Source organism: Phragmites australis, chromosome 6 (genome assembly GCF_958298935.1).
Source record: "Phragmites australis chromosome 6, lpPhrAust1.1, whole genome shotgun sequence".
NCBI classification, from domain to species: Eukaryota; Viridiplantae; Streptophyta; class Magnoliopsida; order Poales; family Poaceae; genus Phragmites; species Phragmites australis.
Genome location: NC_084926.1, coordinates 39,777,706 through 39,791,686, shown reverse-complemented (window position 1 = coordinate 39,791,686; position 13,981 = coordinate 39,777,706). Strand labels below are relative to the sequence as shown.

Genomic DNA, 13,981 nt, shown 5'->3' with positions numbered 1-13,981 from the left:
AAAGCCAGATGATCTCAATCCTTGATTTTGTGCATGGGTTAATTCATCTGCTTTTGGATTTAGGTGGCTACCGTATGGCTGCAAATAATGATTCTGTTTATTTTGCCAGCGAGTGTCCATCTGTAGCTCGAGAGATTTCTTTATAGGGTCTTGCTTGTACAAAATGGGGTTGAGCTTATATATGAAAAGATGTATATGCCTAATGCGACAAATTTAAATTCAAGACGCAGAATTTCACGAGAGTTTTGCAAAGTAACTTGTGGAAAACATTGAATGGAAACTCATTTAGGCCAGGTTTACCAGCACAAATTGGATTACAGAACAGCACACAATCACAGTTGTTAATCAAGGGCATTCTTTGTATATTAAGGACGATCACCGAGACCGGCAGGAGAGGAATGCCGTGTCGAAGGTAGACAGATACCACATCATTTCTCTGCCATCTCAATCTTTTTTTTTTCTTGCGTTTTCTTCTGAATTATATAGAAGATGGAATCAATAAACCTCTATACAAATATATACACCAGATGCCATGAGCAAGGCAACAAAACAGGGTCGGAGGAGGGTGGGGCCGGGCCTCCTCTTGTTTGTCATCAAATCTTAAAAAGCTGGGTCTGATCCGGTCTGTTAAGGAGGGCATTTTGGGTAGCCTAGGTGGGCCCCAAGGCACAGGCTAGGACAAAAAGTTCGTGCTTCTTGGCTTTTCTATCACTTGGCATATACGCAGGGGTGCTGGGGGAGGGGTAATTGGGTCATTCTGGGCAAGTCCTATGGCTTCTGGAGGGTCAGGGTGCCCCACAGCTCTAGCCCTGCCTCGTTGAAACATTTTTGTCAATTTTGACAAAAGAACGCGGGCTTAGATAGAGAAGGACATCCTCCGACCTAATTACACTGATATATGAGATAACTCTTAGTAGGTCATATGTATGGCGACGATGTCATCCCGTGCAATTACGTTAGAGGGACTGTGTTTTAGGACGGGCAGAGTGGCTAGGCTAGAAGGCTGCTAGATCTGACGATTGAGATGAACGGGGACGCATGATCACCGGTGCTCCGTATTGCGGATAAAGAAGCATCAGGACCGTCGGTGCGTGGATGTAGCTTGGAGAAGTCCGGATCTCAAAGCGTTGCAGCAGAATAGACATGGTGAGCTTGGCTTCCATCCGGGCCAAGTTCTGGCCTATGCACATCCGGGAACCTAGCCCGAACGGTATGAATGCCAAGGGGTGCTTCGCTGCTCCGGCAGTGCCATTGGCGAATCGCGCGGGGTTGAACTGTGCAGCATCCAGGCCCCAGAACCTCGCGTCGTGATGGATGGCCATGATCGGGATGAGTAGCTCCATGTCGCGGGGGATCATGCACCTGTCCGAGAGCTGGACGTCCATCTTGGCGCGGCGGATGGTGGCCACCGCCGGCGGGTATAAACGTAGGGTCTCGTTCATGATCATGCCAAGCTGTCACAAGAAAAAGTATAGAACACTGTGTGTCAGCCCATGACATGACCAAGATGTCCATTGTAGCAATTCTTTTTGTTTTTGTTTTTGAAGCAAAGCATTGTAGCAAATTTGAAATCAACCGCGACACTTGAAGGATTTGGGATTCAAGAAATTTGTAGCGGTGATGGCTGTGGGACTCACCGTCTTCAGCTTGGGGAGGTGCTCCTTGGAGGGGAGCTCGTCGGCGCCGCAGACTTCTAGGACCTCTCGGCGGGCGCGCTCCTGCCACTCCGGGTGCATGGCGAGGAGCACGGTGGCCCATGTCAGGAGGTTCGTCGTGGTCTGCTTCCCGGCAAAGAAGAACGTCTTACATTCCTCCAGCATGTCCTCAACCGGAATCGCCTTCGGCGACGGCGCCCGCGTCTTCCTCTCGCCGTCATTGATCATGGAACCGAGCAAGTCGCGGAAGCTGCCGGCGTCGTCGGCCTTCTCCTCCTCGGCCTCGTCGCTACGCCGGGCGATGAGCTTGGTCAGGCTCCGCCGTATCTCCCTGTCCAGCTTCCAGGACTGCCGATTCTTCTTAGTCGGCAAGAACCTGAACGCACCTTCGTGGTCAGTTGGTGTCTTCGGCATCCGAGACGGATCGGAGAGGCGTCAATGGCGCCGGAGAGAGAGAGCGCGTACCGATAGCCGGGGACGAGGACCTTGCGGAAGGCCTCGGAAGCGAAGGCCATGAGCCGGCCCTGCATCTCGAACACGACGCGGCCGTCGTCGTAGCTGCGGCCGAAGGTGGCGCGCGTGATGGCCTCCTCTGTGACCACCTGGAACCACTCTGCCACGTCCACCTCCACCTCGCCGCCGCTGGACGCCGCCATCGCGCGCCACTTCTCTGCCAGCGCCGCCACCGACCTGCCGACGTGGGGCACCAGCCGCTGCAAATAAAACCACATCTCGCGTCAGCCATCGGCCGGCGCACGGCGTAGACAGAACGAAACCTTAGAGCAGCACGGCGTACGTACGTTGAGGTTGTCGGGGTAGAAGGCGTCGGTGAGGACGCGGCGGTGGAGCGCCCACTTGTCCCCGTGGAGGCTGACGAGTCCGTCGCCCTCGAGCTGGCGCACGACGGGGTGCGCCTCGTAGCGGTCGAACGCCTCGGCGCGCGTGAGGAAGATCTCCCGCACCAGCTCCGGCTCCGCCACCGTCAGCCGCGGCGTCGGCCCGAACCATATCAAGAACGTCGGCCCTGCACATGTGCACCCCCAATCAATCAACCGATCGACCCTCGATCGCCGCAACCAAAAACACACAAAAACCAAAGAATTAAAAAAAAGAAAAGACTCGCACTAAACTAGTATTTTTCTCTCATGTGCTCTGCTCATGATACAAGCCCAGCCCATTGAATGCAAGAGCCAGAGGGGCTAGGCGAACAGGGGAAGGACAAGATTAGCAGCGGCAGCAATGGCATGGCAGGTAACTGAGGTGAAATTAAGGAGATGTTTGTGGAGAACGAAGAGGGAGAGGGCGCTTGGTAAATACCATAAGCCCCATATGCGCAAATGGATAGAGATAGAGAGAAGAGAGATAAGCTAGGCTGTGCTGACAACAAGAGACAAAAGCTGAGCCCTGGCCGCAAACAGACACACACAGAGCAATTCTGAGAGAGAGAGGTGAGAGAAGAGCAGGAAAGCGGACAGGGAAGGAACAGATCACCAGGATGCAACCAAAACCGCCCAGAAAGATGAGCAATCAAACGGGGCGCGCGGACGACCCATGCTCGTCGTGTGCGCGCTCGATGCAACACATGGGCGAAAGCGAGAGGGGCAGAGGCCACGCACCGTAGATCTTCCGCCAGTAGTGGTAGAAGGCGAGGACGCGGGGGAGCGCGTTGTGGGAGGTGGGCGGCGACATGGGCTTTGACGAGGCCTCCGCCATCAGACCCACCATCTCCTTCACCGACCCCAGCAGGAACCGGTACGGCGGCCCGCGCACGCCCTGCGCCGCGAAGTGCGCCTCCAGCCGCCGGGGCCGCCACCACAGCGCGTCGGCGACACGAGCCGCGACGTGCAGCGCCAGCCACGCGAGCACGGCGAGCGCCGCCACCCGCCAAGTCAGCCAGCCGCACCCGGCCACCGTGTCAATACCTTCTCCCATTGCTCGACCTCCTCCCCTGTTTCTTGGAAGGAAACAGAGCAGGGCGGGAAACGAAGAAACGAGTCGTGTGGCAATGGACCTGTGTGCGCGTGAGAAAGAGAGAGGAAGGTGCTGGTAATGGCGGGGGGTTCTGGGGTGAGTGGGGAAGGCGAGGAAGGGAAGGGGAGGGCCGTTATATAGTGGGGAGGGGGCGGGGAAAGACCGGCGTCGATGGGGCCGGGAGGGGGAGGGGGGGAGAGAGAGATCTTGTTTTGGAGCTGGGTTGTGCAGGGTCAACGAGGTGGGCTTTGGCGCCTTGTTTAATTGACCATGTTTGATGTGGGGAAAAACTTCATTTTTATCTTTTTTTACCCTTCTCTTTTTATTTTATTACAGCTTCCTAAGGGTGAGAGATCTCGGACCTATTTGTTTTAGCTTTAAATAGTGACTTTTAGCTTTTATAATTCAAAGCTAAAACAAACAGATAATTTTTTTACGATCTGCTTGTTGGATTATGAGAATACAGGAATATGATTTTTCTCAGCATTTCATATATTATTAAAATCTACTTTTACTGAGTTGCTATCAAAGTTTTTTAAAATCTACTATCTAAAAGGTTTTTACAATCCATAATTTACAAGTTGCTTTTCAGAATCTCCAGCTGAAACAATCGTGCCTCTAGTCACCTTAAAGCAAATCGTAGTGACATATACTTAATATAAAAATAAATAGATATTCAATCTAAGTAAATCTATTGCATGATTACATATTTACACACGCATATATAGAGTTTTTCATGAAAAAATGTTTACAGCTTTCATTTTGGACATACTATAGATACGTGATATATATATCACTTACCTTATTTGTTTGTACATGCATAATGAAAAATATTTAAGTAAATCAGTGCAGTGATAAATGAAATAAATGATAAATCTGTGGAGTGATATATGAAATATTTACTTTAACGTACATAAATATACATGCATGTATTTAACTTACTGGACTAAAGGAAAAATAGCATATACACCCACAAAAGTCACTCTCAGTTGAAAATAGTCTCCTCGAAGTTAAATAGTTGCATTTAGGACGTGACACCTCTCATCTTATTGCAAACTCACACCTTAGAGTAGGGTGTATTAGCAACTAAGATTGACTTTTAGCGCGGAAATGTAATTCTCCTGAAAAAAAATGCAGATTTTTATTATCCTTTTCGCCTATATGATTGAAATTTAAATTGTGATATGAGAATTGAAGCTTCACATCAATTTGAGAAAAAACACACGCTAATTTGCCAAGTCAAATAGAAACAACAATGATGCTTGCATATATGAGATGATATGATTAGATTCTCTTGCGAGGAACCTGAAGTGCTATTAATTTTGGAAGGAGCGTCTTATTGGTGTCTTTTTGGGCACTTGTATGACCTGCTGGTGACAGGCTACTATTGTACGTAGGAGAGGAAGATGAAGGCTGTCTGATGGAGAATGATTTGATGCCCAGCCCTATGGTACATGGCGTACATTTTTGTGGCGGTAGTGTGTTGTGTGGTGTGTATTGCTGTGATCTGATCGAAATTGCGTATTAGCTAGCAGTCTAGCAGATCATTCCTTACTGGCTAACAGTGCATAACTGGTGATCATGTGTATATCCCATTATTCCTTTACGACAGATGCACCATCCTGTCAAGAAATACTGAAGTGCATGCATAAATGCGTGTAATCAATACTATATAAGTGCAAATATTTAGAGTCCACACTTGGAAATAAGTAGAGCTGTCCAAAAGCATTTTCATGACACAACGATTTTACAACATTTAAATGTTACTACAATAAAAACTAGTGACCAAAGTTATGTTAAGACTGCGCCAATATCCCAAATGTGTCTTATTGGTGACTAGGAGGAGGCATATATACAGTATGCATCTCCATTCTCTGTTCCAATGCTACAGTTTCTACTAATTGTATTCCGTTGTCTAAAAAAAGTTTCTACTAATAATATCTAAATATGTACAGTGAATTTTGTGCTGGATTAAATGCTACTACAATATACCATGCCATGAGTTTTTTCGTCTTGTTTCGAGAAAAGAAAAAACAAGGAGTTTTGTCCACACACACATAAGAAAAGAAGATTAGGAGCTTTAGTATACACTATACAAGGAATTTTTCAGACATTTATTCAGGAAATACAGTGCACATTCTATTCCCTTATTGATTAGTACAGTGCATATACCTCCAGCACTGTGGTACAGTGTATAGCTAGCTCAACACTGACAGCGAGATCACAGAGCAGCCAGAGGAGCAATCCTTATCCGTGGTATATGCAGTAGACACTTTGTATGATCGATTTAAGGTTATGCGCTGCATGGTGCTCAAAATTGAATTGAACTGTTTGCACAGTGTCTCGATCGGAACCATGGAAATTAGATATATACACGTGGAATGATGAACATCGCTAATGCAGTTTTTAATGATATCCTTTTCTTAATCTGAGTTGAGACATTTGGCGAATTATTGTTGGGGCTTGCAACTAAATGTAAAGAACAAATTAACTCATGGTGATTTATCCACTGACCGTCCCATCAAAATGTCGAAAAAAATTCAAGTTTTGTCACGTGAACGAATATGAAATGTATCCTACGCAGGACCTAGGTAGTTCCAAACATGTCTTGGCACCATATATATTTGTGCTGCCGTCAGCGCTAAAGTTTACTTGGGGACGTTCCGTTTGGAGCCTAACATAGTAAGAACCTGGCTAAACATCGTTGTATACACAGGTCATGGCATGCTAAGAACAAGCTATATATTCAATGACTTAGCTTGGGTCGTCCTCTCCTATATTTCGATGTGATTCCTCTGCAAATCTCATGATTGTCAACATACGTGTTCGCAATGAGGACAACTAATCAAAATCATTTCGATTTTAACTTGATGTATACTCCAATATATCTAGGTTTCTAATCCTCTGCAAGCTAGCACCAGGAGTAGTGATCATCCACACATTAATTGAAGTTGGGCACATATATAGCTCCTGATCATGCGATCTACAACACCTAAGTGGCACGGCACTTTGCCTGCCACATCTAAAACCTACTTTGCATGACAGGTCGCCATTCACTTGAATTATAGATTTTTTGAAGCGACGCAGTGAAATTATAACTCGGCAAATTTTCGATTTGGTAGAACGCCATTGGCCTTATTCGAGTCTGAAGATCAGCTGAGATGCACATATATGAATGCCAGAGAGCTTCTGATCAATATCCGAAAAGAAATTTCAGTTGCTCTTTCTTGTTAATGGAGAGAATAATCCCTCCTTTTACTGAAGGTACGAACCTAGGAAATTGCACGCACATTGCAAAGATGTGAAGAAAAATCATTCCTTTTTTTTTTTTTTTTTTTTTTGCAAACGATGGAGAGACCGTTGCTGGGACAGAAGTACACTTCTTCGAGTAACTGAAGGACAGGGATAAGCAGGGACCAGTGTAGAATGTCAGCAGATGTGTCGCAGTAACTTGTAGAGAGGGTCAACAAAAGATGCGATCGGTTAATAAGGTACCTTTTCGATCCATGCATTTAGTCAAATACTGAGCACCCAAAGAAGCAGTGAGCACTAGCTTTTCATGCAACGGACAAACAAATCTTTATCTGAAGGTCAGAAAAGGCCAGAAAAAGTGGAGAGAGAACGAGAGATCAGGGACTTGCCAAGAGCCCAAGTGTTTTGGTTTTGGTTCTACCAAAGCCGTATAATTCACGCTAGGATCACACTTGTTCCGGAGACCGATGTAGTTCTCGGTTCCTTCACGCTCAAATCAAACCAGAAAAAGGAACGAACGTGCATGCCTGACCAATGTGGCTCGTGCACGTTTCGGCAAAGCTTCGGACTTTGGTGCTGCTACGTGACAAATCAGAGTCCATGTCACACGAAATTATTCCAGCGTTCCAAACGGGGCTTCGACGTGGCACGATTGGTTGTTCATGCAGGTTGACCCGGGAATATATGTTGGCAGGACGCTCGGTGATAGGCGTAGGATCTGCAGAGAACAGACACTGAACGGATCCGTTGGCATCGCTCCCGATCGAGCCCCGACGATCTCCTTGGGGCGCACGCGAAAGTCTCCACGAAATGTTCGCTCGTTCTCTCTCTCGCCGGGCGCGCGCACGCATGCATGGGAACCTGAGCGACCGCGCGTGGGATCCACGAAACCGGCGGTAGAGTTAGCTAGCGCGGCGATCGCAGCAACCAACCAACAGCCGCAGCTCGCGCGGCCGGCCCGATGCAGAGACAAACGACGGGGAGGGAGAGAGACCGGCGCGCGCATCGCGGCTTCGGCAGCCGGCGCGGCGCGGCGCGCGGCCCGGTGGGGGACGCGCCCTGGCACGCGCGCGCGGGCACAGGACGGAGCACGATGCTCGGGTTTCCGCCCGCCGGCGCGGCCTCGTCGCGCGCACTACCGCCCGCGCGCTAAGCTAACGGCCGGTCCCTGCGCGCGGCGGCAGCGGCAACACCGGCGCATGCATGCATGCTAAGGAAAAGAACATTCCTAGGCAGTCGCGTCGATCGGCCTTGGCCGCCTTGGACTTCTCGAGCCAGGAGCAATGTGGTGTGCTGTTGTGGATTTGTGGGGCTAGATCAGCAGGTGGCCCAAGCTGAGGAGAGCGGTCTGTGTATCCAGAAAATTTATTATTTTCGAACCATGATCTCTCCAGCACTTTCTCGTGTGCACTTTCTTTTGCTCTTCCTTTTGGAATTTGGACTGGCCGGGCTGATCGAGATAGGCGGTCAGTGGTCACTGGATTGGTGGTCCAGACTCCAGACCGGAATGGCAGGGATTTCCTCGCGTATAATAAGCCATCCTTCTGCATGCGTGATCCGTGTCGTCCATGATCGGTGCACCGTTTCCGGGTTGTACGTATCCACTGCATTAGGTGCACCCATATGCGCTAATTTGCATGCATTCTGATGCGCTCATGCTGGCTCTAATATCATATTAAACTATATGCATTTCATGAAGCTTAAGATAGTGGGAAATGTGGACGATATTATTCAACACAAGTACCGTACAAAATGTTTTCTTCATGACATGTAACACCAAGCGTGCCCACTCGGCATGAAACTTGTATGCACGGCCATTGACGAAACCAAGCCGTGCTGTTTATCAAGCGCACGCGATGGAACTCCTAATTTTTAATCTAGTTTTAGAGATTATATTGATATATAATGATACTATAGGATTAGGTTAGGTGCTAGCTAGCTAGCTAGGTAAAGCGTGCAAGTTAAGCGCTTACCGTAAACAATTATCAGGCATCCATTCTTCTCGATCTCACCTGGCCCTTAGGGCCAAGGCAAGGGCGGACCCACATTTAAGTGGGGTGCACATGAAACTGTATATATATTTTTTTTTTAATAATTTATTAGTATCAGATTCATATATAACATTTAGTTCAACAAATAAGACATCTAAATCTCTAATCTAACAAGTATGATATATAATTATTTTTATTCTAGATCTGTCGTTACTTACACGGATCCTGTCCTCCCAAGAGGATCGACCTCCTCCCCTCTATCTCTCCGTCCATTTGTGCCCGAGATCCATGCGGTACACTTTACGTGCATGCTGGCATGCATGTTATTTTGTAGAGTGTATTAATACAAGGTCCGTAATACATCTACCACGAACTTTGCATTATTTGTGACAGTGATCACATCGAATAGCAACATAGGTTGGGAAACTAATTAAAAAATTGAAAGCGATGATCGATCCAACCTAACTTAGCTACGCCATACGTATGAGGATGCCTAACTGGACATATAATATGCAGTTGGGGCTACATCATATTCATACAGCTTAAGATATGCACTGTGTCCATGCTAGACATTAGCTGCGAACACTACATGTTTTTATAGGGAAAAAAAATAGAAAAATAAACAACATACGCCGGTGTATTTGCGAAAATAAATAGTATATCGGTGTATTTACAAATCTAGCACCTGTATTCGGCACATCAAAATCCGAAAACCCAATTTCGATCCCTCAAAATCCGAAAGCAGCCCGAGCCAACTGATTTCGGCAACTCAGGTGCAGAATACAATATTATTCACTGTATTCAGCAGCTCAGGTGCCGAAAGCTCTTTGTATTCGCAACTAAGGTGCCAAATATGACGTATAGTGTCATATTCGGCACTTGAGCAACCGAAATCATACCGACCGAGTCACATGTTGTACGTGCTTTGGGTGCATGCGAGTTTTGCAGCCCACTGGTAGCTAGCTAAATTAGCAGCGAGGAGAGATTTTTTTTCACGTATTTCTTTATTCACTTGATGTAAATTGATGGGTGTAATTTTGTGAAGTAACATTAGGATGATACAAATTCAAATTTATCAAATAATAGTTGTTGTGAAGTACAATTATCATATAATCCGGTATATAGGTTACATACGATAATAAACAAACGTTAGTATTGTCAGTCAGTTCACACACCTTGAGATACATTTGACGCCGCTCGTGCAACAAGGCCCTAAGATCATCAGTGATTACATGTTGGAGCGGAGCGGTTAACGTAGAACAGAAGGGTCTTATATATAATTTGGCCACGGCTTCCATTAGGTTGTTCTCCTTAAAAGGATCATCCTTCTGTTCACGCACAACCTGCAAGGATGCATTAAGTGATATATCGATCATCGTAGGTGTCCATGAAAAGCCTGTACTCGAAGATCTCACCATAGATTTATTGATTCCTGACTGCAACATTATGGCTCTGCAACAAAGCACGACCCATTGAATATTTATGAAACAATAAACTAGTAGTGAATATCATAATTAATATGTAACAATACTTAATAAATAACTTAAAAACAAAATTACATGCCACAATTATTTGACAAACATTAAAAAATTAAAAGTAATTAAAGCAACAATACAGTGAATAAGACAACGTACCAAAAAAAAATACATAAATGAAAAGTAATTACGTAAATGAAAAGTGATTACATTAACAACAAATGAAAAGTAATTACATTAAAGAAATGAAAATTAATTACATTAACAAGTACAAGTGCACCAAAAAATTGCACTAGCTACTCAACGACGACGATCCCTAGGGGTGTAAGCGTCTGGCGGGTATGTGGCCCACATCCCCGCAGCCTGCGCTGGCCCCTGCATTGTGTGCCCTTGCTCCTCATCATCATCATCCTGCCCTGTGGGAACCCCACCAAACGTGTATCCCGCTCCGCTAACTCGACCCTGCATGAACCATAACGAAGGATACTCATGCGGAAGTGTGGATGTCCCTAGAACGTGCTCCAATGGAGTCAGATGGGCTGAAGGCTGACCCTGCTGGTACCACTGTGAACCCCCATGTGCATTAGGATATTAGGGGTACTATCCGCTGAGGAGATCGGTGAAGCTAGCGACCTACATTTCAGAAGCCCAGTCAAAAGCATGCGTGCCGCTCTAGTCAGGCGTCTACTGCTAGCAGTCAACGACGTCCTCGTGATGAGTTGATGCTGCAGGCAGAGGTGTCCTTGTAGTCTGAGGAGGTTGTGTCCACTGCGGAGCCTATGTACCTAGTGTAAACTGCTCAGACGCAGGTGCCTGCATGCACTCCTAGCCTCAGCACTGGAACGTGACACATGGTGCTCTGAAGCTGAAGGTGCCGCGTGCGACTGTGCCCGAACAGGTTCCTCACGAGCATTGGACGAGCGTCTACTGTAGGAGGCACATGACAGGTCAATGGCTGGTTGGTCGTATCCTCTCTATCGCGTGGCACAACCACCTAGACCACGTATAGCGGATAGGAAGAGGGACCCTCTCATCCTCATGTAGTCTTGGAGAGGATTCTGATCCCTCCACGTTGATGACGCGCTTGCTTCCCCACAAGTTTGCTCTAACTGCGTATGCATCTCGTACGCCTCTTCGGTATGTAGAAGATGAGGGCCATGTCAGTAATAACGAGGTTTAACTAATGAAAATTGTTATAAGTACCGCATCTCATACCACAACATGAAGAAGGCGGGCACGATCCTCGGGGAAGGGTATGGGGGCCGGCTCTACACGTCCGTTGAGTAGGGTGGCACGCGTGCGCGGATGGTACCACGAAAGGTACTCCTAGTAAGTGGCGTCGTCGTATTGTCTAGCAGAAATGATGATATCCACCGTGGCTAACTCTGTCTAGCTCTATAGGTGCTCGGCATTCACGGATGCCTAGTCTTGCATGCCTTCGCCCCCTTGTGCACTCCTCCTGTACATGACATAAACAGTTATCATTTGTTAACATGGATAGCCAAAATATACTAATGCTACCTACAATAATACACTTACTCGTGCGCCCGTCTGGCATCTCATGGGGGAGGTACTGGCACCACCTGTCTGTACCTGAACTGCCTCTATACACGCTCAGGAGAATATACTTCCACATTGTTCATGTATAACAGGAAGCATCTGGTCAACCATAAGTCTGCGTCACGCCAATAACAGGATGTGATGAGCCCTCCATCTGTAATTTCGGCCACTCGTGTCATACGCCCCTGATCCCGCTCTATGAGATTGATGTTGAGGACATCCAGATCACTGATCATCCATGAGTAGTTACCATAGTCTTGATACTGACTCCATCTCAACCTGGCATGAATCCACTGATACCCTATTGTAGGCCTCATGTCATCTGCAATGTCATTAGAGATGGGGACTGGATAGCAGCGCTTGAGCACCCAAGGCTAACAAACCAGGAGGTACTCCCAACTCCATAGTTGTAAGAGGTGTAGACAGCCTGTAATAGTTCCCTTCTTCTATGATCGCTGGGTTGCATCATATAATCCTCTATAGGTTGCAGCCAGGATAACATATCTCTAACTATAAGATGTCGGCTCATAAGGATGTGACGCAAGCTGACTCGCTAACTATACAATATGGGGGATGACATAATCATCTATTGTGTTGCAGAACATGATGCCTCCAAGAATGATCTACAAGTACACCTCATAGTGCTGTATAAGTATAGCCTCGTCTGCATCCGGTGGGCACGCACGAAACTGTGGCAGCCCATTAATCCAGGACATGGAGAGGCCAGCATCCTTCCTATCATATTGCACCCAAACCTACAAGATGCAAAGGGTCAATCTAGCTTTAATAGCACTACAATATTTGAAGTGCATTGCATAACAAATATTTACCTACCCTGAACATACTCTTCTACTGCTCCATTGCTGGTCGTAAAACTACTAATAGGGCACCCCTGATTGGCAGCGCGGTCAGCATGGCCACGTCCCTCAATGTTACGGTCATCTCGTTAAAAGGAAAGTGGAATGTGTGCATCTCAGGATGCCACTGGTCGACTAGACCTATGAGCAGTGCCTCCTCAATCGTCGGGAAAGGTGTCCTTCCACCCCACCCCCATGGGAGATCCAGCTATCATGAGAGCGAAAGGTAGTAGTCCTGCCCATGCGAGTGGTTCATGGAACGGAGGGTCTAACTCCTTAATCTTGTGGACACTCCGGGCTAGCAACGGACCCTACTTCAAGAGGTATCCAATACATGAACTGAGTTAGTAGCAAATTATCATGGCAATGAAATAACACATATAGATGTTGTACCTACTGCCTACTGAAAATCATTCTTCCCCTATGGTTCTCGTCGTACCGCTGCTGAAGAAGCTGGAGAAGACCACCATGAGCCATGACAATAATTTTTGGCTTCATGGTTCAAGAAATAGGTGACCAACAAATTAGAATATATACAACCTTCATGATTCAATAAATAGGTGAATAACAAACTTCATGGTTCAAATAAAAATACAACACCTATGATGCCAGTACCATACGATGTATTACAAAATAAGTAGTACAACTAACATGTGAATAACAATTTACAATACAAACCATGTCTGTGAATAGCTTCAAAGAATAAAATAAAATGCAATAACTCTAATACAGTACAGTTCGATAGTGGCTTGATAGTTTACTGCCAGGTCGGGCAAGTTCTCATGTTATGGCCAGGTTGTTTGCAAAGTTTGCACCTGCGTAGGCTGTCAACAGCATCTGCTTCTTCCATGTCACCTTGCAGCCTCGTAGCTCTAGGCCTTCTAGGATTCGTACGTCGTGTTTGAGCATAAGGTACCCACTTAGGCCCTTCAATCGCTTTGTAGCTGCTTTCGATGTTGAATGACCACATCTCTGGAAGCCATATGTGCTCCTCAATGCATCGACCGTGCAGTACGGTGATACGTACTATGATCTGTCATTGCCCCCCATGTCCCTGCAAGTGGCTAAGACATGCGAGTATGGGATATAGTGCAGTTTTGGCTTATTACATGTGCACTTCACCTCGTTAGACCCAAGTTGATATTGCTACACGATGTTCCCTGCGCTATACCCTGATGCATACCTACGGTGGCATATGACCTCGAAGTCATTGTTGTCTA

General features: G+C 46.7%; 1 protein-coding gene across 1 annotated transcript; it reads right to left on the bottom strand.

Moving 5' to 3' along the window:
• Positions 1 to 269: 269 nt before the first annotated feature.
• Positions 270 to 3,716, bottom strand: LOC133922427 (cytochrome P450 734A2-like). Its single transcript, XM_062367758.1, has 5 exons — positions 3,272 to 3,716; positions 2,456 to 2,679; positions 2,121 to 2,368; positions 1,638 to 2,031; positions 270 to 1,454 (listed from the first exon to the last, which is right to left on the bottom strand). The coding sequence occupies exons 1-5, from the start codon at positions 3,585 to 3,587 to the stop codon at positions 996 to 998; spliced, it is 1,641 nt and encodes a 546-aa protein (XP_062223742.1). The 5' UTR covers positions 3,588 to 3,716; the 3' UTR covers positions 270 to 995.
• Positions 3,717 to 13,981: the final 10,265 nt, after the last annotated feature.